This window comes from Pleurodeles waltl, chromosome 12 (genome assembly GCF_031143425.1).
Source record: "Pleurodeles waltl isolate 20211129_DDA chromosome 12, aPleWal1.hap1.20221129, whole genome shotgun sequence".
NCBI classification, from domain to species: Eukaryota; Metazoa; Chordata; class Amphibia; order Caudata; family Salamandridae; genus Pleurodeles; species Pleurodeles waltl.
Window position 1 is genome coordinate 616,584,098 of NC_090451.1, and position 25,215 is coordinate 616,609,312.

A 25,215-nucleotide genomic window follows, 5' to 3' on the forward strand; every position below is an offset into this window, starting at 1 on the left:
TTAGCCCATGATATTCCCCTTGCTGGGCATTTGGGACAAACCAAGACGTGGGAGAGGTTAGTTAACCACTTCTACTGGCCCAATATGTCCCAGAAGGTTAAGGAGTTTTGCCTCTCCTGCCCCACCTGTCAATCCAGTGGTAAGACAGGTGGGCACCCAAAGGCCCCCCTCATTCCACTTCCAGTGGTGGGGGTCCCCTTTGAAAGAGTGGGTGTGGACATAGTTGGTCCACTGGAACCTCCCACAGCCTCAGGAAATATGTATATCCTAGTAGTAGTGGATCATGCTACTAGGTATCCTGAAGCTATTCCCCTTAGGTCGACTACTGCCCCTGCAGTAGCCAAGGCCCTCATTGGTATCTTTACCAGAGTGGGTTTCCCTAAGGAGGTGGTGTCTGACAGAGGTACCAACTTCATGTCAGCATACCTAAAACACATGTGGAATGAGTGTGGAGTGACTTACAAATTCACTACACCATACCATCCACAAACTAATGGCTTAGTTGAGAGATTCAACAAGACATTAAAAGGCATGATCATGGGGCTCCCAGAAAAACTCAAAAGGAGATGGGATGTCCTCTTGCCATGTCTGCTTTTTGCTTACAGAGAGGTGCCACAGAAGGGAGTAGGATTCTCACCCTTTGAACTTCTGTTTGGTCATCCTGTAAGGGGACCACTTGCTCTTGTTAAAGAAGGCTGGGAGAGACCTCTCCATGAGCCTAAACAAGACATAGTGGACTATGTACTTGGCCTTCGCTCTAGAATGGCAGAGTACATGGAAAAGGCAACCAAAAACCTTGAGGCCAGCCAACAGCTCCAGAAGTTTTGGTATGACCAAAAGGCTGCACTGGTTGAGTTCCAACCAGGGCAGAAAGTCTGGGTTCTGGAGCCTGTGGCTCCCAGGGCACTCCAGGACAAATGGAGTGGCCCTTACCCAGTGCTAGAAAGGAAGAGTCAGGTCACCTACCTGGTGGACCTGGGCACAAGCAGGAGCCCCAAGAGGGTGATCCATGTGAACCGCCTTAAGCTCTTCCATGACAGGGCTGATGTGAATCTGTTGATGGTAACAGATGAGGATCAGGAGGCAGAGAGTGAACCTCTCCCTGATCTTCTGTCATCAGACCCAAAAGATGGCTCAGTAGATGGAGTGATCTACTCAGACACCCTCTCTGGCCAACAGCAAGCTGATTGTAGGAGAGTCCTACAACAGTTTCCTGAACTCTTCTCCTTAACCCCTGGTCAGACACACCTGTGTACCCATGATGTGGACACAGGAGACAGCATGCCTGTCAAGAACAAAATTTTTAGACAGTCTGACCATGTTAAGGAAAGCATCAAGGTGGAAGTCCACAAGATGCTGGAATTGGAAGTAATTGAGCGCTCTGACAGCCCCTGGGCTAGCCCAGTGGTCTTAGTCCCCAAACCTCACACCAAAGATGGAAAGAAAGAGATGAGGTTTTGTGTGGATTACAGAGGGCTCAATTCTGTCACCAAGACAGATGCTCATCCAATTCCCAGAGCTGATGAGCTCATAGATAAATTAGGTGCTGCCAAATTCTTAAGTACCTTCGACTTGACAGCAGGGTACTGGCAAATAAAAATGGCACCTGGAGCAAAAGAGAAAACAGCATTCTCCACACCTGATGGGCATTATCAGTGTACTGTTATGCCCTTTGGTTTAAAGAATGCCCCTGCCACCTTCCAAAGGTTGGTGAATCAAGTCCTTGCTGGCTTGGAGTCCTTTAGCACAGCTTATCTTGATGATATTGCTGTCTTTAGCTCCACCTGGCAGGATCACCTGGTCCACCTGAAGAAGGTTTTGAAGACTCTGCAATCTGCAGGCCTCTCTATCAAGGCATCCAAATGCCAGATAGGGCAGGGAACTGTGGTTTACTTGGGACACCTTGTAGGTGGAGGCCAAGTTCAGCCACTCCAACCCAAGATCCAGACTATTCTGGACTGGGTAGCTCCAAAAACCCAGACTCAAGTCAGGGCATTCCTTGGCTTGACTGGGTATTACAGGAGGTTTGTGAAGGGATATGGATCCATTGTGACAGCCCTCACTGAACTCACCTCCAAGAAAATGCCCAAGAAAGTGAACTGCACTGTGGAATGCCAACAGGCCTTTGACACCCTGAAACAAGCAATGTGCTCAGCACCAGATCTAAAAGCTCCAGATTATTCTAAGCAGTTCATTGTGCAGACAGATGCCTCTGAACATGGGATAGGGGCAGTTTTGTCCCAAACAAATGATGATGGCCTTGACCAGCCTGTTGCTTTCATTAGCAGGAGGTTACTCCCCAGGGAGCAGCGTTGGAGTGCCATTGAGAGGGAGGCCTTTGCTGTGGTTTGGTACCTGAAGAAGCTGAGACCATACCTCTTTGGGACTCACTTCCTAGTTCAAACTGACCACAGACCTCTCAAATGGCTGATGCAAATGAAAGGTGAAAATCCTAAACTGTTGAGGTGGTCCATCTCCCTACAGGGAATGGACTTTATAGTGGAACACAGACCTGGGACTGCCCATGCCAATGCAGATGGCCTTTCCAGGTTCTTCCACTTAGAAAATGAAGACTCTCTTAGGAAAGGTTAGTCTCATCCTCTTTCGTTTGGGGGGGGGGGTTGTGTAAGGAAATGCCTCCTTGGCATGGTTGACCCCTGACTTTTTGCCTTTGCTGATGCTATGTTTACAATTGAAAGTGTGCTGAGGCCTGCTAACCAGGCCCCAGCACCAGTGTTCTTTCCCTAACCTGTACTTTTGTATCCACAATTGGCAGACCCTGGCATCCAGATAAGTCCCTTGTAACTGGTACTTCTAGTACCAAGGGCCCTGATGCCAAGGAAGGTCTCTAAGGGCTGCAGCATGTCTTATGCCACCCTGGAGACCTCTCACTCAGCACAGACACACTGCTTGCCAGCTTGTGTGTGCTAGTGAGGACAAAACGAGTAAGTCGACATGGCACTCCCCTCAGGGTGCCATGCCAGCCTCTCACTGCCTATGCAGTATAGGTAAGACACCCCTCTAGCAGGCCTTACAGCCCTAAGGCAGGGTGCACTATACCATAGGTGAGGGTACCAGTGCATGAGCATGGTACCCCTACAGTGTCTAAACAAAACCTTAGACATTGTAAGTGCAGGGTAGCCATAAGAGTATATGGTCTGGGAGTCTGTCAAACACGAACTCCACAGCACCATAATGGCTACACTGAAAACTGGGAAGTTTGGTATCAAACTTCTCAGCACAATAAATGCACACTGATGCCAGTGTACATTTTATTGCAAAATACACCCCAGAGGGCACCTTAGAGGTGCCCCCTGAAACTTAACCGACTGTCTGTGTAGGCTGACTAGTTCCAGCAGCCTGCCACACTAGAGACATGTTGCTGGCCCCATGGGGAGAGTGCCTTTGTCACTCTGAGGCCAGTAACAAAGCCTGCACTGGGTGGAGATGCTAACACCTTCCCCAGGCAGGAGCTGTAACACCTGGCGGTGAGCCTCATAGGCTCACCCCTTTGTCACAGCCCAGCAGGGCACTCCAGCTTAGTGGAGTTGCCCGCCCCCTCCAGCCACGGCCCCCACTTTTGGCGGCAAGGTTGGAGGGAACAAAGAAAGCAACAAGGAGGAGTCACTGGCCAGTCAGGACAGCCCCTAAGGTGTCCTGAGCTGAAGTGACTCTAACTTTTAGAAATCCTCCATCTTGCAGATGGAGGATTCCCCCAATAGGGTTAGGATTGTGCCCCCCTCCCCTTGGGAGGAGGCACAAAGAGGGTGTACCCACCCTCAGGGCTAGTAGCCATTGGCTACTAACCCCCCAGACCTAAACACGCCCTTAAATTTAGTATTTAAGGGCTACCCTGAACCCTAGAAAATTAGATTCCTGCAACAACAAGAAGAAGGACTGCCCAGCTGAAAACCCCTGCAGAGGAAGACCAGAAGACAACAACTGCCTTGGCTCCAGAAACTCACCGGCCTGTCTCCTGCCTTCCAAAGAACTCTGCTCCAGCGACGCCTTCCAAAGGGACCAGCGACCTCTGAATCCTCTGAGGACTGCCCTGCTTCGACGACGACAAGAAACTCCCGAGGACAGCGGACCTGCTCCAAAAAGACTGCAACTTTGTCTCAAGAAGCAGCTTTAAAGAACCCTGCAACTCCCCGCAAGAAGCGTGAGACTTGCAACACTGCACCCGGCGACCCCGACTCGGCTGGTGGAGAACCAACACCTCAGGGAGGACCCCCGGACTACTCTACGACTGAGTACCAAAACCTGTCCCCCCTGAGCCCCCACAGCGCCGCCTGCAGAGGGAATCCCGAGGCTTCCCCTGACCGCGACTCTCTGAAACCTAAGTCCCGACGCCTGGAAAAGACCCTGCACCCGCAGCCCCCAGGACCTGAAGGACCGGACTTTCACTGGAGAAGTGACCCCCAGGAGTCCCTCTCCCAAGTGGAGGTTTCCCCGAGGAAGCCCCCCCTTGCCTGCCTGCAGCGCTGAAGAGATCCGTTGATCTCTCATAGACTAACATTGCAAACCCGACGCTTGTTTCTGCACTGCACCCGGCCGCCCCCGCGCTGCTGAGGGTGAAATTTCTGTGTGGGCTTGTGTCCCCCCCGGTGCCCTACAAAACCCCCCTGGTCTGCCCTCCGAAGACGCGGGTACTTACCTGCAAGCAGACCGGAACCGGGGCACCCCCTTCTCTCCATTCTAGCCTATGCGTTTTGGGCACCACTTTGAACTCTGCACCTGACCGGCCCTGAGCTGCTGGTGTGGTGACTTTGGGGTTGCTCTGAACCCCCAACGGTGGGCTACCTTGGACCAAGAACTGAACCCTGTAAGTGTCTTACTTACCTGGTAAAACTAACAAAAACTTACCTCCCCCAGGAACTGTGAAAATTGCACTAAGTGTCCACTTTTAAAGTAGCTATTTGTGAATAACTTGAAAAGTATACATGCAATTGAAATGATTCAAAGTTCCTAATGTACTTACCTGCAATACCTTTCAAACAAGATATTACATGTTAAATTTGAACCTGTGGTTCTTAAAATAAACTAAGAAAAGATATTTTTCTATAACAAAACCTATTGGCTGGATTTGTCTCTGAGTGTGTGTACCTCATTTATTGTCTATGTGTATGTACAACAAATGCTTAACACTACTCCTTGGATAAGCCTACTGCTCGACCACACTACCACAAAATAGAGCATTAGTATTATCTCTTTTTACCACTATTTTACATCTAAGGGGAACCCTTGGACTCTGTGCATGCTATTCCTTACTTTGAAATAGCACATACAGAGTCAACTTCCTACATTATTGACTAATCAACCTTTACATTTCACACCAATATGAGTGATAATAATACTGTTTAAGTAAATTTATTTACCCCTTGGAAGAAGACAAACATGATGTTCCTTGGCAACATTTGAGAGTCAGGTAGTTTTTGGAGAGCCTCAGCAGCAGCGAGCTGAGTCACAAACCCGGATACAGCACTGTCTGCTGCAGGAGCCAGGTCCCAGAAAAAGGAACGGCTGTCCAGCTGGAAGGAAACAGGCAAACTGGGTTAGGACAATGTAAACCAAAACTGATGGACTGAGCTTTAGTCAGGACCACTAGATTTACGTGAATTTGCGTCTGCTGAGTTTTTCCCAGATATAATGAACTGGTTATAAAACGTCAATGGGCCATGGCAGAAATGTCTGCATTTGGCACTCAGCGAGATGACTGGATGGAGCGAAAACAAATATATGAGATTAATTCTGCCAACTACTGAAGCCATATCAGAAGAACCATCTCTGAAACATGGGATTAAATACATTGTACAGTGGAACAAGAATGGGTTCTTTGCATAGAGCTTGGTGGAAGGTCCCTCGAGATTAAAATTAAGTGAATTTATGACTGGGGACGCCACCATGAAGGTCAGTGCACATCAGTGCAAAGGCTGAGACCCATTCATTGTGTTAACATTCACATAGATCATTAGAGAATGGTACAGAAATACTCATAGTGACATAGTGGGGGTGGATATTGCTGTTGAATGTATTCATTTTGCATTTGCATTATGGAGTAACGGTTGAAAGTTTAGTACATGAGCCATACAATAATATTAACTGGTTGCTGCCCTTACATCAGAGGGTAGCATTACACTCTCATTCCGTTTAGACACCATCATACAATGCAGAACCTCTAAAGAGGAAATAAAAAAGCAAAATTGTGCTGTCTTTTCTTCAGAGAAGAAGACACTTGTGTATCTCTTGTAATGAGTTTGTTGGCAATGTTAAGCTCCTCCGAGCCCACACCCAACGCAATGATCCTGGTGAACATCCAGATTCAAGTGACTGCTTTCTTGTTTTGTTTGTGAGAAGGGAACCTCAGAGGAACAATTGTAATCTTGGAGAAAATACTTCGTTTTTTGTTTTTATGATTCCTGTAGTATTAATAATTAATAGTGCCTCCAACCTTGCAAAAAAGTATCTTTGGCACAGAGATATTGGGCCCACTTTTAAGATGTCCACCTCCTCCTCTAATTTATCCAATCAGTCCATAACTGAGCAGTCAAATAGGAATTTGGAGCCAAATATTCAATAGTTACCACACATTCCGGCTAGAAAGCTAAATATAGCAAAGGGAGAGAAGATTTGAAAACAGAAATGGGTGTAGGTCCAACAGAGCATATATATCCCAAAACAGTTATGTGAAACCAGTGACAGTGATATTGAGGTGTTTGTCCTTTACTCTCAATAAAGGAGAAGTTGTAAGGTCGAAAACAAACTGGGTAAGCCACAGCAGAAGGGATCTCCGATTGCTTTGGCCGTCTAAATCTTACATCCATTTAGCCCAATTCTGAGGATGATCTCAATGAGATTAGACCCATCGATGTGATTACTAAGGGCAGTAGAACTGAGCTACAGGGCTTAAGCAAAGTGTTCAAATTGTCTGTGTGGACTTGCAGGCTTCATGCTAAGCTAAGGAATATCTTTAATTTTGCCTGCGGGAATGATGATCATACATCCACTTTAGGCAGATTAATGAACAAATCAGTAACATCTGTAGGACAATGTTCCTTAGCAGCTGATAAAACCCTCACGCACATTCGAATTTAACTTGCAATGGAAAATAAACTTGTATGATGATAACCAACAAAATGTAGCCCTTGCTTAGGGTATTTCACGTTGTTATCAAACTAGAAACCAATGGTATTCAAATATTCACCAAGAACACTCATCTTATAATAATAATTTAAAGCCAAGGCTCAGAATATTATAACTGAATGCAGTGTCACTTTACAGTCAAGGATGGGCCTTTCTAAAACAAATTAAATCACAGAAACTTAGAGGCAATCACCTCTGTTTTAACAGTTCCGAGGCCTATGACACTGAAATCCTAGAATAGCATGTATCACATACATGATAAATAAGAAAACCTGAGTGTCATACAAATCAGTATCACATATTCACACTACTCACTAGTGAAGAGACTACCAACAAAGCAGCAAAGAAAAAAAGTAAAGAGAAAAAAAATGTGCGATATGCTGTATGGTGTGACCGAAGATAGTTAACACATGCTTTTAGTCACCCATTCCTAGGAGGGTGGCACTTCCATGCCGGACAGGACATTGTTGCCATTCCCCTAAAACATACTTGGATCAAATGTCAGCCATGCATGCTTAACTGAAGGATTCTTGCAAGTATGTTTCAATTAACTAGACTTCCACCAAATCTTCCTCCAATGAGCAAATCACAGAGCCCTCATATCTTTCAATTGCTTAGCAACGATGGAACATGCAAGTATAAGTGCAACTGCAATATAAGCTAAGTCTGTTCATACACCGACCTACCCAATTCATTACTCAAGTGTCACTCTGTATAATGGGATGACACCAGTGAAAAGCTCAGCCCAATTATGCTGGCAGAAAGAACTGCTCATCATGTCACTCACCTTGTGAATAACCCTCTAGGTGGACTATCACTTCTAAGCCCACACCCTCAATATCCCACTGCTGGTTTCTCAGCAGTGTGATATAAAACAAAATACTGCTGTAATTTGTATTTATAAACAGTTAGTGTAATATGTGTAAAAAGTGGGCAAAAAGACTTTGCCTAGTATATTAGTACCAGTGGAGTAGGGGTGATGATTTGCTATTGTGTCACCTTATTTGTGAAGGAACATGGAAAATGTGGCAGCCATGGAATTCAACAGGAGACTACTGAACCAGTGGATCTTAATATCTAATTTGTGAACGGAAGCATCATGGCAGTCCCAAAACTGGTGATATTTAAAGATTCTTATAGGATTAGTATTAAACTAGTGGACTATTTCCACAAAATATTCAAATGTACTTTTCTCAAAGCACTGAGTTTTTAATACGTAAGCCTGATGTGGTCCTTAGAGGGCTTGCAATGTCACTATAGGACTAGTGTGTGTATTTGTATACACAGAGCCTCTAATTATGCCTCAATTTCGGAGCAAAACCCCTTGATCAGGGGCAGCATGCGAGGGGTGTATGTAGGCGAGTGTGGTGAATGTTTAGATCGTTTGTGAAAGATTTCAAAACTACAGATTTTAGTTTGTGTGCAGACCTACACCTTAAATAGATACCAGATTCTTTTCAATTGAATGCAACACACAAAAGCCCTAACGGAATGTTGCAATGATTTATTTTATCTTTTTTTTGTCAAGACTATAGTAGTAGAAGCTTTTGATGAAAGCACATATGGAAGCACATTTTTATTCAAGGGCAGATACTTACACGAGTGGCGACTACCACAACCTTTTCATCCGGATCCAGCTGACCTGAGATATTGACAGGTTTCAATGTACTCCAAACATTATAGTCACCAAGGGGGTCGCAGACAGCTTCTGGGGAAGAGATGTTAATCTAACGGTTTCTCCGTCACACATGCAAATAAATCACATGATGCATTAAAAAAGCAGTGTTTTTCCCAAACACAAAAGGTGTACAAAATAAAAAAGATATGTGCATTAAATAGAATGTATCACTCTGATACAGATTCATTAGTGATATACAGACATTTTAAAGTTTTAACCCGGCAATATCCCCTCTCAGAGTCAAGGCAATCAATGTGAGTCCATTAGAGCTCATGTCCTTTTGGTATTTGTTTTCATAATTCTTAGATTTATATAAAATTTTCTCAAACACCAGCAACCGTCATATAGAATAAAAAACATTTTTTCAAAATAAATAGCCCAGCAACAGAGGTAGCCATAAAGGAAGAATAAGACATCTTCTGATCATGTGATGAGACAGTTCAATATATGTAAAGGTGGGGGGGGAGGAACCGCACATTAGTGAGCCTCCTGCTGTTTCTGGGGAAAAAAAAAAACATACTCACTGGCATTTTGAAAATACAACATGTAACAAATACCGGCCTGATATATAAACAGGTTCGCAAACATCTGTGGGTATTTGACACATCACATCCCTGGATGGCAGAGAAAATCTGAGAGGCTGTGGAGCTGATGAACAACCTAAGATAGAGGACACAACAAAGCCGGTACCCGACATCGCCTGAGGCGGACTGTGCCGACTGCTGATTGATGTGACATGACGAAGAAGCGGCTTGCTTCCTAGAGTTATCTTTCCTGGATACGTCACAAACCAACAAGCAGTCTTAAGTACAGGTAGCGGGCAGCGCAAGTGCTGGATCAACGACATGCTGGGGCAGCAGTGATTGGGCATGGGGTGGGGGTTGGGGCTTAGTGGTTTTAACACTCATCTTGCTTTTACCTGCTCCAATGTCGGGCAAAGGCATGACTAGTTTCTGTGATGGGTGTATTGGATGTCCGATCTGCAGATGAGCCTAATTAGCCCGATCTCTGGCGCGGCCTGTGCGGCCGCCTAAACCGTGCATTAATGTCCGCTATATGTGATGCTGCGCCTTTTGCTGCCCCATGCTAGCAATACAATCACTGCAACGACATTGCTATTTTAAACACCACTGCTGATAATTCCCCCTGCTTTGCAGTTGACGTGTTACTAGGGTGTATGAGACGCTGCTGCTCTGAGGAGAACTAAAGGGGATCCCTTTTTGATGGATACTTGTGTTATATGTCACGGTTCCTTCAATGAGATCTCTGAGAACTCACGCTTCTGCACTCCTGGGAGCAATTGTAAATGCCTGGCGGGTTTGGGCCGCCAGGGTTGGAGGCGGAGGGATTTGGGGAAGTTTTTATGTTACGTTATATCAGACATGGTTTGAAATGGTCACGGTGGTGTACACAATATCAATTGCTGTGCTGTCCTTAGCTCCCTAGCCCTTGTCATAGCCAACTTCTACGGTCCAAACACCGATGACCATGCCTTCTTTGACATATTATGGGGGTTGACTGTGGATATAGGTCCTAGCTTAATACGCTGGGGCTTCAATCTAGCATTAAATACGGAGAGAGATAGATTGTGCTGTGTCCACGCAGTGCATAGTGCAGCAGCCAGACACTTTGCGGATATCATGGAGGAAAACTATTTAATTGATGCTTGGCGGGGAGTTAACCCTACTACTCGAGAGGGCACCTATTACTCAGGAGTCCATATTAGCTGGTCACGAATAGGCAACTGGCTTATTTCCATAGGGATGGGCCATAGATTAACGAAGTGTGACACCTTGCGAGAACGTATTCAGAACACTCTCTTGTTCTGCTGGTGCTGCACTTGCTTAGCAGAACTGGGGGTTTGACAGCCTAGAGGCTCACCCTTACAATCCTCCTCGAAACATCCTTCTAGAAGGAAATGAGGCAGGAAATTGCAGACTTTCTAAGCAGAAATGCAGATTCGGTCTCATCAATAAGCCCTGCATGGGAAGTGCTTAAAGTCATAATACGAGGATTTTGCATTGCGAAGAGCTGCAGAGTACCGCATGCTCAACGCTCAGATATGTCTAGACAAGAGGCTGAACTTAAACAACTTGAGTGCCTTCAGAGCACCCATGCTGTCCCCACTACACTTGCTGAACTTAAGGCTACTCTGTCAGAATATCAGGAAGCTGCAGAGAGAGCGCGTCTCTACTGTGGCAAATATCCTACGGCTTGAGCATATGGAAAAGCGGAAAGACCGGGTCATACTTTAGCCACTATGACTCAGACACTACCATTGGCTAATGAGAGATACTAGGAGTGATGGCGCTGGAGGGGCACATATGTAGCGACTCAATAGATATGCTGCACACCTTTACACAATTCTACAAGAGACTTTGTGGCTCTCGCAGGGAGAAGCAGATAGACAGCGCTAAATTCCTAAATGAGGAAGTAGGACTGGATCAGTGATGCGCACCGCCACTTTCTCGCCGAGGCCTTTATGGAAGACGGGATAGGTGATGCGATTATGCAGCTGCTGTCTAGAAAGGCCCCTGGACCTGTTGGTCTCCCAGCTGACCTTTATAAAACATGTGCCGAGTTGTTGATACCAATTTTAAAAACAGGCCTATCAGGAATCAAAAGAAGTAGGCTTGCTGCCCCCTCCATGCGAGCAGCTATGATCCTGGCCTTCCTCAAGCCTGCAAGCCCTCAGATGAATGTGATTAATATAGGACCCGATCTTTAATCAACTGCAAACGTTAAGATATTAGCTGAAGTTCTTGCCAATCACTTATCATTGCTCATGCAATTTCTTGTGAGGCCAGATCAATCTTAATTAATTCCAGGGATGCTGACATCATACAATCCAAGAACCTTATTTGCAGTAATGCAAGATATAGATCCAGATCTCTATGTAGTGGCTAGCTTTTTAGATGTCACCAAAGCCTTCTACTCCCTTGAGTGTGATTTTTTTAATGGCGGTGCTGAGATGTATGGAGCTCCCCTGTGACTTTTTGATCATGGATAGCCCTCTTATATTCGCACCCTACAACGAGACAGCAGATTAATGGCTCAGTCTCTGACCTGATAGATATATCCACGGGCACAAGACAGGGATGTCCACTGTCACCACTTTTGTTTGCGCCGGCAATGGAGCCTTTGGCTGGCAAACTAAGACAACTACACTGGAAGCCTGCTGGTAGTTAACCCTCTAGGCACATTATTGTGTCGTTCTGTGCGGACAACATACCTTCATACCTGAAAAATCCACAGACAATCCTCAATAGGGTGCTGGAGGAGTTTATTTTGGGGAACTGTCCAGTATATGGATACACTGGGGGAAACACCATATTTATCCACTGACACCTAACGTGCAGTCCTTCACTCCAGACTTTCTTCTACAGTGATGCCTCACCGACTTTAAATATCTGGGGGTGGTGGTAAGGAGGAAACACAGAGGGCCAATTACGGTGTTGCGCTATCAAACATCACAAACAGCATTACTACATGGATATCCCTACCTCTATCTTTGGCAGGCCGAATCGGACTCACAAAGATGCTAATTCTCCCTAACCTTCTATACGTATTTTTAAACATTCCATACCCTCCCGGTCGCTCCTTTTTTCACGCTCTCCGCATTAAGATGATGCGGCTGGCATGGGCAGGCAAGCAACCTCGTACACAATGGGACATTCTTACTTTTCCCCTTTTCAAAAGGTGGATTTGAAGCACCGAATTTGGAATTATATTATCTATGTGCACAAGTCCACTATGCCATTCATTGGCATAAGCCCACCCCTTATCTGCCGACCCTAGCTGTGGAGGGAGGGCAGAGGGGGTACATGAGCCCGCTGCCACCAACATCCTATCTATGTGCTACACTGCATTTTCTAAATTTGACTCACTCAACGGTTGCATGCACCTCCGCTGCGTGGCACAACCTAGCACAGCACACCGGTAAACCATTACTATACTCTCCCTCTGTACCACTTTCATACCACTCTCTGTTACCTGGAACACATGAAGCCGCCTGCCTATACTTTTTAGATAACTAGACTGCCCCCACTGGGGAGATCTGTGTGCAGATGACCTGTTTAAAATGAAAGAGCAATTTGTTGGCTGGAGTAGTGCCATCACGCTAGATACACACATGTACGTCATAATGAGGCATAACGTGAAAGCAGTCACACCTGGTTTTCCGCAAGAGCCTCAGCAACTGAACACCCTAAATAAGCTACTTCAGGCGGAGAATGGGAGAGGTTGAGCTACATGATATGGTAGATCCTGCCCTCACGCTTACCCCCCTGCTAGCTTTGTTGGGATACACATAGCAGACTGAAACTTGATATAGAAAGTTTTGGGGCACAGGTACTATTGCTAGCAAAGCATAGAATTGCACACCGATGGGGGAGGGGAAAAGCAACCAAATTCAAAGAATGGCTAGCTGACCTCATATATTGTAATGACCAGCTAGACTTCTATGTGGAAACACTGTGCCCAAGCTCTAGGCCTAAGGATTTTTGGGATCCCCTATGTAGCTACCTGCTGACTCACCCGATTACCCTCCCAAACACAGGCACCATAGGACAATAAATAAGGAGCTAAACATGACTAGAATACCCCATGCCAGTAAAATGCTGTTAAGAACAAATGACAGTACGTAATATTGCCTGTGTGAGGATCCAGAAAAAGAAAAGGAACAGTGGAAAGCTGCTGTTGCTAAAAAGTTATAAGGGCACAGATATTTACTGGCATGAGTCAATTTACTCTTTCGGGAAAGCAGAGCTGCAGAAATGCATACACTAAATGTAGGCCAAGGTGTTAAGGGTGAATTTGCAAGATCTATGTAAACCTCACAACACACACTTAAGCTGTTTGTCATGATTAAAGTATGATCAACAAACAACCTGTTTTGCATAAGTGTAGAACATGCAATATTTCCATCATCTACAGAACGGATATTTGCACGTTTTATTTGCCAACAATTACCATTTTAATAACGAAATTTGAAAAAACTGTGCTTCAAAGTATAGCATTCTGCTCTGCCCAGGATACTGTATTATGATCAATGCATGACAATTTAAGGTGCAGAGCTGCTTTAGTAGGTAGTCAAATGATCCTAATACAACTACTTCCAACTTCAGTGTGATCCATATGCATAGGTGCTTGATGCACACTGGTGCAAACAGATCATTTACATACATCGAACCTATACTAGAGTGCTACATTGAAAACTTACGTTGAAGGATGCAACACTTGCTAATTGTTAAGTCTTCAAGTTTCAATTTAAAAAAAATTCAAAGGTGTATCCTTGAAGGGTTTGTGTTCCGTTAATAGATTACTTATCAATGACTACCATCAAACCACCTGGGATTTAACTAAGAAACCAGCAACCCTTTGTAGGAAAGTGTCCCTTGTCACATGGTCACCCCCACTGTTTGCCACTGGTACTGAGGTTTTTTGACTGAAGGTGCACTAGGTTCATGCCAACCAGGTCCCCAGTTCCAGTACTCTTTCCTTAAAAAAAGGTAATAGGTCCAATTGTGTACCCTTGGCACACTATTTAGTAACTCTCTAAGTCCCTAGTAAATGGTGGCCCTGGTACCTAGGGCCTGGGTACTAAAGAGGATCCCTAAGAGCTGCAGCATGATTTGTGCCATCCTAAAGAACCTCCATACAGATTGCACACAGCCTGCTGTAGCAGACAGTGTGTCATGGTGCAAGCCTAGAGTGAAAACATGACATGGCACACTCATTGTGGGCCATGTCCACACCACTTACTGCATCTAATACATGCAAGTCACTCCTCTACAGTAGGCCTTAGAGCCCTAAGGCAGGGTGCATTATATTTTATGTGAGGACATGTCTGCATGAGCAGATATGCCCCTGTGAAGTCTAGTTTGATTACTAGATGTTACAATTTAACAGGGAAGCTATCTTAAGGTATATACTGGGCACTGGTAATTATAAGTTATTTAACTGCATAATGCTTCTGAAACCTATGATGTGTAGTATCAAACACCTTGTCTTAATAAATCCATATTGATGCCAGTATTCAATTTATTATGGTGTGCATCCAGAGGGCACCTTAGAGGTGCCCCCTCAAACTTACCAGACTATTAGTGTGCTGGCTGACTGGTATTGGCCAGTCTACCACACAGACAGGTTTCTGACCCCCTGTAGATGGATGCCAGTGCTCTCAGAGGTCTGCTCTGGAGGATGGTATTATCAGTTCCTTCAGCAGGATGGCTAGTAAATCAGAATATCTGGGCTGGAGGCTTCAAAGGCTCTACCACCCTTTGATACGCAACCCTGGCTTCCTCCAGAACTTAGGAATGCCACCCCGCCCTGAGGCCCATTTGGCACCAGAACAGGAGGGAAATTAGCTGTGAAAGGAGGTGATTTGCACTACCAGGCTAGTGTCACCCCTAAGGAGGCAACCTGATTTCCTCACAAAGGAAAGGGTCCATCATTTTGTTTTTGGTGAAATTAGGACACTGTTGTGCCCACTCCCCCACAGGAAGCGGTCATATATAGGGGTGTGGTCACCCCAGGGGTAAGTAGCCCATTGGCTACTACCCTACATTACCCCAAGCACCCCTAAATTAAGTATTTAGGTGACCCTCTAACATGAGGAACTTAGATTTAACTGACTAAAGTAGAAGGACAAAGAAGAGACGAGCAGCCTGAAAACTATGTACCCGATGTAGAATTTGGGCACCAAAACCTGCCTAATTGCTTCTGTCCTGACAATCACCCAGACCAAAGTCGTCCTGCAGCTGTGCATCTTCCAAAAACCTTGGAGGGCTGCCAGCACTTCCCCAACCTGTCAGCATCCCCTTGGAGTGAAGAAGCCACTTCCATGCAACATGCAGGCACCGACACCAATGCCCGGTCCACCAATCTGCTGACCACAGGGTCTACCATCACAGCAGTCACTCAGGAGGACGTCAGCATGCTCTAGGAGAACAGACCCATCTCCCCACCAAGTCTGGAGACACCAAGCCTACCAGGAGTCGCACTACACCAATATCCAGGGGAACGGAGCATTTGCAAGCACCAAGGCTTTTTTTTTTTCTGGACCAGACACCACCACTCTAAGACGGCCTGACCACCATGGGACAACAGAACCACGAGAATGACCATGAGAGTGGCCCCGTTTGTTTTTCTGCCCCCTCAGCAGGTCTAGCTAAGACCCATGAGTGCCTTCAATGCACAGGACTGGCAGATCAAAACCCTATGCACCCGAGCTTTCCAGCCCGGGACCACGACAATCGACTGTGCCCACTTGCTCCCAGAACCCTCATGAACTGAGCCCCCCATTGAGAGCTCCCAGACTTGTCCCCAAGTTCTCCCCTGCCGCCTGTTTCTAGTTGCTCCCCAACCCCTGCGCCAATAGTAGAGTGCACAAAGCACCCAACCTGTCCAGCACCTCTGCACCCGGACACCCCAGGGCAGATAAAACCGAACTGCTGGTGGTTCTCGTGACCTTGACTCCCTAGCATTTTAAGACCTAAAGGGTACTCCTGAAGTATCTTTGCAAACGTCCGTATGCAGCACATATTCTTTTTTCCATTGAAAGCATTACCACGTAAAAACACATTTTAAAGTTTTACTTACATCACTGTGCAGAGAAATATTGCAAACAGTATTTACCTAATTCTGAACATTCAAGGGCCACATGTAGCAAGCTTTTTGCACGTCACAAACAGCGAAGGACGTGCAAAAAGCACACTGCAATGCAAAAACCCCTGTTTTGCGGAAAAAGGGTTGGATTACAAAAAAGAAAAAAACAACAAAAAAACTGCTTTATTGAAAAGCAGTCACAGACATGGTGGTCTGCTGTCCGCAGCAGGCCACCATCCATGTGAGGGCCGCCATTTGCAAGGGGGTCGCAAATTGCGACCCACCTCATGATTATTCATGAGGTGGGCATTTGCGACCCCATTGCGAATCACAGATGGTGTCAGGAACACCATCCAACATTCGGATTTGTGACTCGCAAATTGCGAGTCGCTCTGACTCGCAATTTGCGGGTCGCAAATCTGAAAGTTGCTACATGTGGCCCTTAGTGTCTAAAAATAATATTAAAAAGTGTTATTTTTCTAAAATTGGTCTTGAGTTTCTTCTTAAGTGTGTGTCTCATTTATTGACACTGTGGTTTCAACAAATGCTTAGCACTGCCCTCTGATAAGCTGTCCACACTACAATAAAAGAGAGCATTGAGGGTTATTAGTTTAACCCCTTTCAAACAATAAGGGTCTCCTGTACTATCTAAATAGTGTACCCTTCCTACACCCTTGATGCAAAAGATAATGAGCAAGCAGCTCCTGGGAAACTTGGGTGAAATACCTGTAGGAGGCTGGACTGGCTTATAGTGGGTACCAAGGGGTACTTGCACCTAGCACCAGGCCCAGTTATCCCTTATTAGTGTATAGGGTGTCTAGCAGCTTAGGCTGATAGATAATGGTAGCTTAGCAGAGCAGCTTAGGCTGAACTAGGAGACGTGTGAAGCTACTACAGTACCACTAGTGTCACTTGCACAATATCATAAGAAAACACAATACACAGATATACTAAAAATAAAGGTACTTTATTTTTATGACAATATGCCAAAGTATCTCAGTGAGTACCCTCAGTATGAGGATAGCAATTATACACAAGTTATATGTACACAATACCAAAAATATGCAGTATAGTCTTAGAAAACAGTGCAAACAATGTATAGTTACAATAGGATGCAATGGGGACACATAGGGATAGGGGCAACACAAACCATATACTCCAAAAGTGGAATGTGAACCACGAATGGACCCCAAACCTATGTGACCTTGTAGAGGGTCGCTGGGACTATTAGAAAATAGTGAGAGTTAGAAAAATAGCCCTCCCCAAGGCCCTGAAAATTGAGTGCAAAGTGCACTGAAGTTCCCCAAAAGACAAAGAAGTCGTGATAGAGGAATAATGCAGGAAAGACACCAACCAACAATGCAACAACTGTGGATTTCCAATCTAGGGTACCTGTGGAACAAGGGGACCAAGTCCAAAAGTCACAAGCAAGTCGGAGATGGGCAGATGCCCAGGAAATGCCAGCTGCGGGTGCAAAGAAGCTTCTACTGGACAGAAGATGCTGCGGTTTCTGCAGGAACGAAAAGGGCTAGAGACTTCCCCTTTGGTGGACGGATTTCTCTCGCCGTGGAGAGTCGTGCAGAAGTGTTTTCCCGCCGAAAGAACGCCAACAAGCCTTGCTAGCTGCAAATCGTGCGGTTAGCGTTTTTGGATGCTGCTGTGGACCAGGAGGTCGCAAATTGGACCATGGGATAGAGGGGACGTTGAGCAAGACAAGGAGCCCTCTTAGCAGCAGGTAGCACACGGAGAAGTGCCAGAAACAGGCACTACGAGGATGCGTGAAACGGTGCTCGCCGAAGTTGCACAAAGGAGTCCCACGTCGCCGGAGACCAACTTAGAAAGTCGTGCAATGCAGGTTAGAGTGCCGTGGACCCAGGCTTGGCTGTGCACAAAGGATTTCCGCCGGAAGTGCACGGAAGCCGGAGTATTTGCAAAAGACGCAGTTTCCAACAATGCAGTCTGGCGTGGGGAGGCAACGACTTACCTCCACCAAACTTGGACTGAAGAGTCACTGGACTGTGGGAGTCACTTGGACAGAGTTGCTGGATTCGAGGGACCTCGCTCGTCGTGTGAGAGGAGACCCAAGGGACCGGTCATGCAGCTTTTTGGGGCCTGCGGTAGCAGGGGGAAGATTCCGTCAACCCACTGGAGATTTCTTCGGAGCTTCTAGTGCAGAGAGGAGGCAGACTACCCCCACAGCATGCACCACCAGGAAAACAGTCGAGAAGGCGGCAGGATCAGCGTTACAGAGTTGCAGTAGTCGTCTTTGCTACTATGTTGCAGTTTTGCAGGCTTCCAGCGCGGTCAGCAGTCGATTCCTTGGCAGAAGGTGAAGAGAGCGATGCAGAGGAACTCTGATGAGCTCTTGCATTCGTTATCTAAAGTTTCCCCAGAGACAGAGACCCTAAATAGCCAGAAAAGAGGGTTTGGCTACCTAGGAGAGAGGATAGGCTACTAACACCTGAAGGAGCCTATCAGAAGGAGTCTCTGACGTCACCTGGTGGCACTGGCCACTCAGAGCAGTCCAGTGTGCCAGCAGCACCTCTGTTTCCAAGATGGCAGAGGTCTGGAGCACACTGGAGGAGCTCTGGACACCTCCCAGGGGAGGTGCAGGTCAGGGGAGTGGTCACTCCCCTTTCCTTTGTCCAGTTTCGCGCCAGAGCAGGGGCTAAGGGGTCCCTGAACCGGTGTAGACTGGCTTATGCAGAATTGGGCACATCTGTGCCCAAGAAAGCATTTCCAGAGGCTGGGGGAGGCTACTCCTCCCCTGCCTTCACACCATTTTCCAAAGGGAGAGGGTGTAACACCCTCTCTCAGAGGAAGTCCTTTGTTCTGCCATCCTGGGACAAGCCTGGCTTGACCCCAGGAGGGCAGAAACCTGTCTGAGGGGTTGGCAGCAGCAGCAGCTGCAGTGAAACCCCAGGAAAGGCAGTTTGGCAGTACCAGGGTCTGTGCTACAGACCACTGGGATCATCGAATTGTGCCAACAATGCCAGGATGGCATAGAGGGGGCAATTCCACGATCTTAGACATGTTACATGGCCATATTCGGAGTTACCATTGTGAAGCTACATATAGGTATTGACCTATATGTAGTGCACGCGTGTAATGGTGTCCCCGCACTCACAAAGTTCAGGGAATTGGCTCTGAACAATGTGGGGGCACCTTGGCTAGTGCCAGGGTGCCCTCACACTAAGTAACTTTGCACCTAACCTTTACCAGGTAAAGGTTAGACAAATAGGTGACTTATAAGTTACTTAAGTGCAGTGTAAAATGGCTGTGAAATAACGTGGACGTTATTTCACTCAGGCTGCAGTGGCAGGCCTGTGTAAGAATTGTCAGAGCTCCCTATGGGTGGCAAAAGAAATGCTGCAGCCCATAGGGATCTCCTGGAACCCCAATACCCTGGGTACCTTAGTACCATATACTAGGGAATTATAAGGGTGTTCCAGTAAGCCAATGTAAATTGGTAAAATTGGTCACTAGCCTCTTTAGTGACAATTTGAAAGAAATGAGAGAGCATAACCACTGAGGTTCTGGTTAGCAGAGCCTCAGTGAGACAGTTAGGCACCACACAGGGAACACATACATATAGGCCACAAACTTATGAGCACTGGGGTCCTGACTAGCAGGGTCCCAGTGACACATAACAAACATACTGAAAACATAGGGTTTTCACTATGAGCACTGGGCCCTGGCTAGCAGGATCCCAGTGAGACAGTGAAAACACCCTGACATACACTCACAAACAGGCCAAAAGTGGGAGTAACAAGGCTAGAAAGAGGCTACTTTCTCACAATACCACTAGCCGCCTGTATGAAGATTGCACCAGAACTCTTCTAAGGAGCAGTGTACAGGACTTTAATAGGAGGCGAGAGGTCTAAGACAAGCTCTCTGGCCGCATCACTGTATAAAAAGTCCATGTTTCTATAATGTGAGTTATATCCCAGTTTAGAGGCTTTCAAATAAGATACATTTTTTGAAGAGTTGGATTACATACAAAATATATGCTCTAGTTGACAGGACGGGACAATCTGCCACTCTTTGAGGGGCCAGCCCCACCAGCTGAAGAATACTCCTCTACTCAACTAGATCCCTGACTTCACCGTTCTTCAACTGGAAGGTGATGTAGTGTGGCACACACTCCTTTAGTAAAATAGAAAAGATTCATGTGTCTTATATTGCCAAATTATTTACCATTCGGTCACTTTTTTTCCCCAGGGCTTCCCTATCTCACTCTAAAAAGTTACAAAGAACTGGAAGGGTGTGTGCAACCACACAGGACATGATGGTGGGTTCAGCAAGTCCGACAAAACCAGGATGCATAAATTCCTGTCATTCTGATTTCAAATGCTATCATAAGTCAATGCCTTTGGCTGCCCGCTTTATAAGACAGACCTGAAAACACTGAAGACACCTGGGGGCTTATTACGACCCTGGTGAGGGGGATTAATCTGTCCCAAACGTCACAGATATCCAGTCCGCCGTATTACAAGTTCCACACGATATTATGGAACTTGTAATACGGCGGGCGAGATATATGTCACAGTTGAGACGGAGTAATCCCCTCCACCAAGGATATATTCAGTCCCTAAATTATGTATACTTGTTAAGGACAACTAATTTTAATTTTTTTAATCTGACATAATATTATTCTCTCAGATGGCACTTCTGCAGGGATAAAAGTTGAGTCATTTATATTTTTGAGAGGTCATCACCCTAACAAGGATAACATACTAAGTCAACCAGGTTTTCAAGATGCGACAGAACACTTCACAAGCGCCTAGGTTAGGTCAACCATGTAAGTAAGCATCCTGCATGCAGACAGTTGGTGGCAGAGTCAATTCCTGCAATATTCAAGCAAAAAAAGCATCCAGATTACATATGAGCATGAATGAATTGTCATTAACTAAGAGGCCATGGTCTAGTTTGCCAGTGGTTCCACTCTCTGTAACTTTCTTTCGTTTCCTAAGAAACTAAGTACAACAGAACAAGTTCAGCAAATTATTCACACACCTTCAGTCGCACTCCAAAAGTATTTTCATCAGTGGATAGTCCATTTTCAAGCAAAATCATGCTTCCAATGGTCCCAGGATGCCACAGAAAAACCTCATACATTCACAAAAGCAGCTAAAGGAACCCACTGACAAGGCAGCTGGCATCAGGTATACCAAGCTTTTTTTTTTTTTTTTTTTTTTTAAATTAAAAAAAGAGCAATCACTTGCTACATCACTATGTATACTCACCAGGGTTAAGGCTGAATGTATTCTGAATAGAACTGCGTCGCATACAAGTAACTGTATTGGTGACAGCATGCATGTGAGAGAAGAGTTGCAAGGCACACAGTGGGTACTGCGGAACTGACCCATTCACAGGAATGTTGTGCTCCTGGTAGCACTGGAGACAAAAACAAAATTATGAAATCAGATAAGCAGTGAGCTGAGCGAGAATAAGAAGGGAAGAAAAAATACAAAGAGTACCCTGCCATGCTGGTTAAGCCACACAGTAGATATTCCTGCTTTGATTTTACATGGACAATAACCATGTTTCCCTTGTAGAGAAAAACTCTACTTTAGTACATGTGGTTTTAGTAGTCAGAAAGGCAATGGTCTCTAAACACCATGAAAAATGAATGTGTTAATTTCTTTGGTGTTGAAAGTGGCAGAAACGTCTTCTTTTCCAAAGTATACAGCTTTGATCCTATCAGAAGACCTGCATATGCTGCTATAACTTAGCAAAGGAGAGGAGGACGAGGGAAAGGCTTAAATGAACACACAAGGATCCTCTTCCTGCTTGCTATAAATACTTCACGGTCAGGAGACAGACAATAGGATTCCACAACATTTGGGGGAACCACTGACTCCACTTACACTTCATACAAACAAATAATATTTTGGGATGATGAGATTGTTGAATGTAGATAAACAATAATATTTATGTAGACTCAGTGGCACATCCCCAATTATACTAGCTGCATTCATCGAAGACCTTGCTTTCAAGAATATTGCACATTCCGATGACTGAAAAATACCTGTTTGATAACTTGCGTCTCATTTTCATCATTGATCAGAAAAATGGGGAACATAAAATCCTCATAAGAAAGTCCATCACCAAATGGATTCCAAATAGTTTGGTTGCAATGCGCATATTCAGGCCCGTAGTTTGCTGAATAGACCCCTGAGGAAGACACAGTGGCAATGACAGATTATATTATCACCCCAAAATAACATTTAATATTATTTACGGTCCAGGGTTTTCAACTGGGTCAGCATTTATCAACACATCAATCACAAAAAAACATTCCTGAAAAGGATAGCACAACTCTAGCACTGTCCCGCTAAGGACAGCGATCCCATCTTGCATCCCAGCACAGCAGACACTTTACCAAGAAGGGAAAGTTCATTATTTGTAACTCTAGGTCTACATAATGAGCATTTTCGTAGAATTTATTAACTTTAGAATGGTTCCACGTGAGGGCATCAGTGCCAAATTGCAAATATGTAGAAAGGGTCACTGGAAATATGCAATTTTGCAGAAAGGTGCCTTACCACGAAATTATGGATTTGCTACACTCGTCACATAATTTATCATCGGTTCCATAATTTACAGAGGTTCGTTTCCAGCTCAAATAATCAATGGTTATTAAAACCACTGCCACAAGTGCTGCCGGGCAGTAGCAGGTCCTTTGGAAAGGTTAACTGGTCACCCTACAGTTGTATATAACCATACTTAGGTTTCAAACTGGTACTCATAAGCTGTATGTTTTGCTCAGGCAATGTTAACAGGATATAAATAACAATATAGTGAAGTACTACTGCCAAAAAATGTACAGAATAATGGTAAATAATTTTGTAGAAGAAATATGTTCATAAAAAATACATTTGTCATTTGTTTTCTTATACTTAGCTAAATAAACCAAAGAAGTCTTAATAAAATACATTTGAATAAAGTAAATATTCCATAAATATATTGTACAAAACAAAAAAAATGGAATGAAGAAAGTAGTAAAATGATACATACAGGCTAAAATTTAATGTGAGAGAAGTGTCAATGCCACTGCAATGCTTCTAGACTGTGTGATCACAGGGCTCGTATCACTGGGTGCACTCTCCAGATCTGCTCCTCAATACAAACACACCTTTAGCTCGGTGAGCCAGGCAGAGAGTGGGTGAGTGAGCCACATCACATTAAATGTGCTGCCCACAGTGCAGCCGCAAGCTTGTGTCTGCCATAGGAGCAGTGCACTGGTGAAAGGTTTTCCAGCTGTTTGGAGCCACTCATCTGCCTTTTTACTATGTAGTGACAGGGAGCGAGACTGAACTCACCTTCAGGGAGATGTGTGGGAGGCTTTGTTCAACCCCTCCTGAGAGGTGTCTTTAGCGCCACATTAACTGGGCGCCACAAGTTTGTGGCCCACCCGATTATACTATATGCTCTGCCTCAATGAATGCAATAAAGTATTGGAGCAGTGGTAAAGTGTTTCTTTATTGGCACTGGGTCACATCCCCATGCACATGATGGACCACCCCACTTTAGGATTGTGCCAGCATCATATGTGTGCCTGCACAATCTGTGTAACAGTAGTGGGTGTGCAAGTGTATGCTTCTACGTCTGTAATAACAAAGTTCCCAAGAGGTGCACAAAGTGGGCAAACACCCTGCCCCCACCACCCAGTGCAATTCTGATAATTGTGACAGGTAAAATCACCCTTGGAAAAATGTTAACCCATCTTGCTTTTTCCGTTACTCCAGAGAAATATTTACCTTCCCCTTAAGAGATCTGCAGGTCTGAACGGGTTATAAAGTGGTTTAGGTTTTACCACAGTGTAAAGTGCATGTATCCCCTCCCCCATATCCTACATGCAAACTCACAATGAGGGTCTAATACAGCCCAGAGCAATAAATCAAACTGCCAAACCTAGAATGAGATACTGAGAAAAAATATGTCCAGTTTAATAAATTCATATCTATTAATGCAGTATTGACTGTGTGTGCTATGTTCTATGGAAAAGGTAGTGCTGGATGTTGCGCAATTGTCACAATCAGAGACGTGTACTGTTGGGACCTAGGCACTACGCAACCGCATCGCACATGTCTTCATAGCCAGATGTGTCTGCAGGGTTTTGTTCCACACGTCCAGTTGACTGTTTGGGTGTTGTTCTGGCCCAGAATAATTCTTAGCCTAAAGTTACTTAAAGCCATGAGTTATAGTTTCTTCAGATAAGTACAACTGTAAGTGTAACTATAACTGCTGAATTTCTATGGTTGTGCATGGGTGAAACGTCAACCTAACTATAACTTTTCCATAACCTTTGTTTTTTTTTCAGTGAATTCCTTTTTTTTTTTTTTTTTAATTAATGTAAAGTAATATCCTTTTACTGCATGTTTATATATTCAACATGAATCCAACCCAAAGCTGCGTGCAGGTGGTGTTGGTGTGTTAGTGGGTGTTATTTTGTTTCCATTCTTTTTTTTGGATCTGCAGATTATTCATGAGTTTACACTGGGCAGGTGGTGATGAACACCGCGGGGGCCTGCGGATCACCTAAAAAACATTATAGGATCCTCCACAAGTGGATCTGTCTCCCTTGATATACAAATGTCTTTTTCCTTCAAAAACTCCTAAGCAATGGAAGGAATTTACATGAAATTACAAAATGAGATCTTTCTTGACCAAGATCTAGCTTTATGTAAAATTTGGTGTAATTCTGTTCAGCGGTTTGAGCTGTAGTCGTGTCTTAAATCCCTATGGGAAATTGCATTTGCAAAACGCATTTTGGGACCCCC

General features: G+C 45.1%; 1 protein-coding gene across 2 annotated transcripts in view; it reads right to left on the minus strand.

The window, feature by feature from the left end:
- NCSTN (nicastrin) overlaps nucleotides 1–25,215 on the minus strand; it is a 184,300-nt gene that overhangs the window by 120,101 nt on the left and 38,984 nt on the right. The window contains exons 5-8 of one of the 2 annotated variants that reach the window (XM_069217917.1): nucleotides 22,461–22,606; nucleotides 21,676–21,826; nucleotides 8,742–8,848; nucleotides 5,379–5,531 (exon numbers count right to left, since the gene is read on the minus strand). In XM_069217917.1, the coding sequence (XP_069074018.1) occupies nucleotides 5,379–5,531; nucleotides 8,742–8,848; nucleotides 21,676–21,826; nucleotides 22,461–22,606 (557 nt within the window). Of the gene's footprint in view, nucleotides 1–5,378; nucleotides 5,532–8,741; nucleotides 8,852–21,675; nucleotides 21,827–22,460; nucleotides 22,607–25,215 lie in introns of both variants that reach the window. The other variant, XM_069217916.1, reaches the window with a different exon arrangement.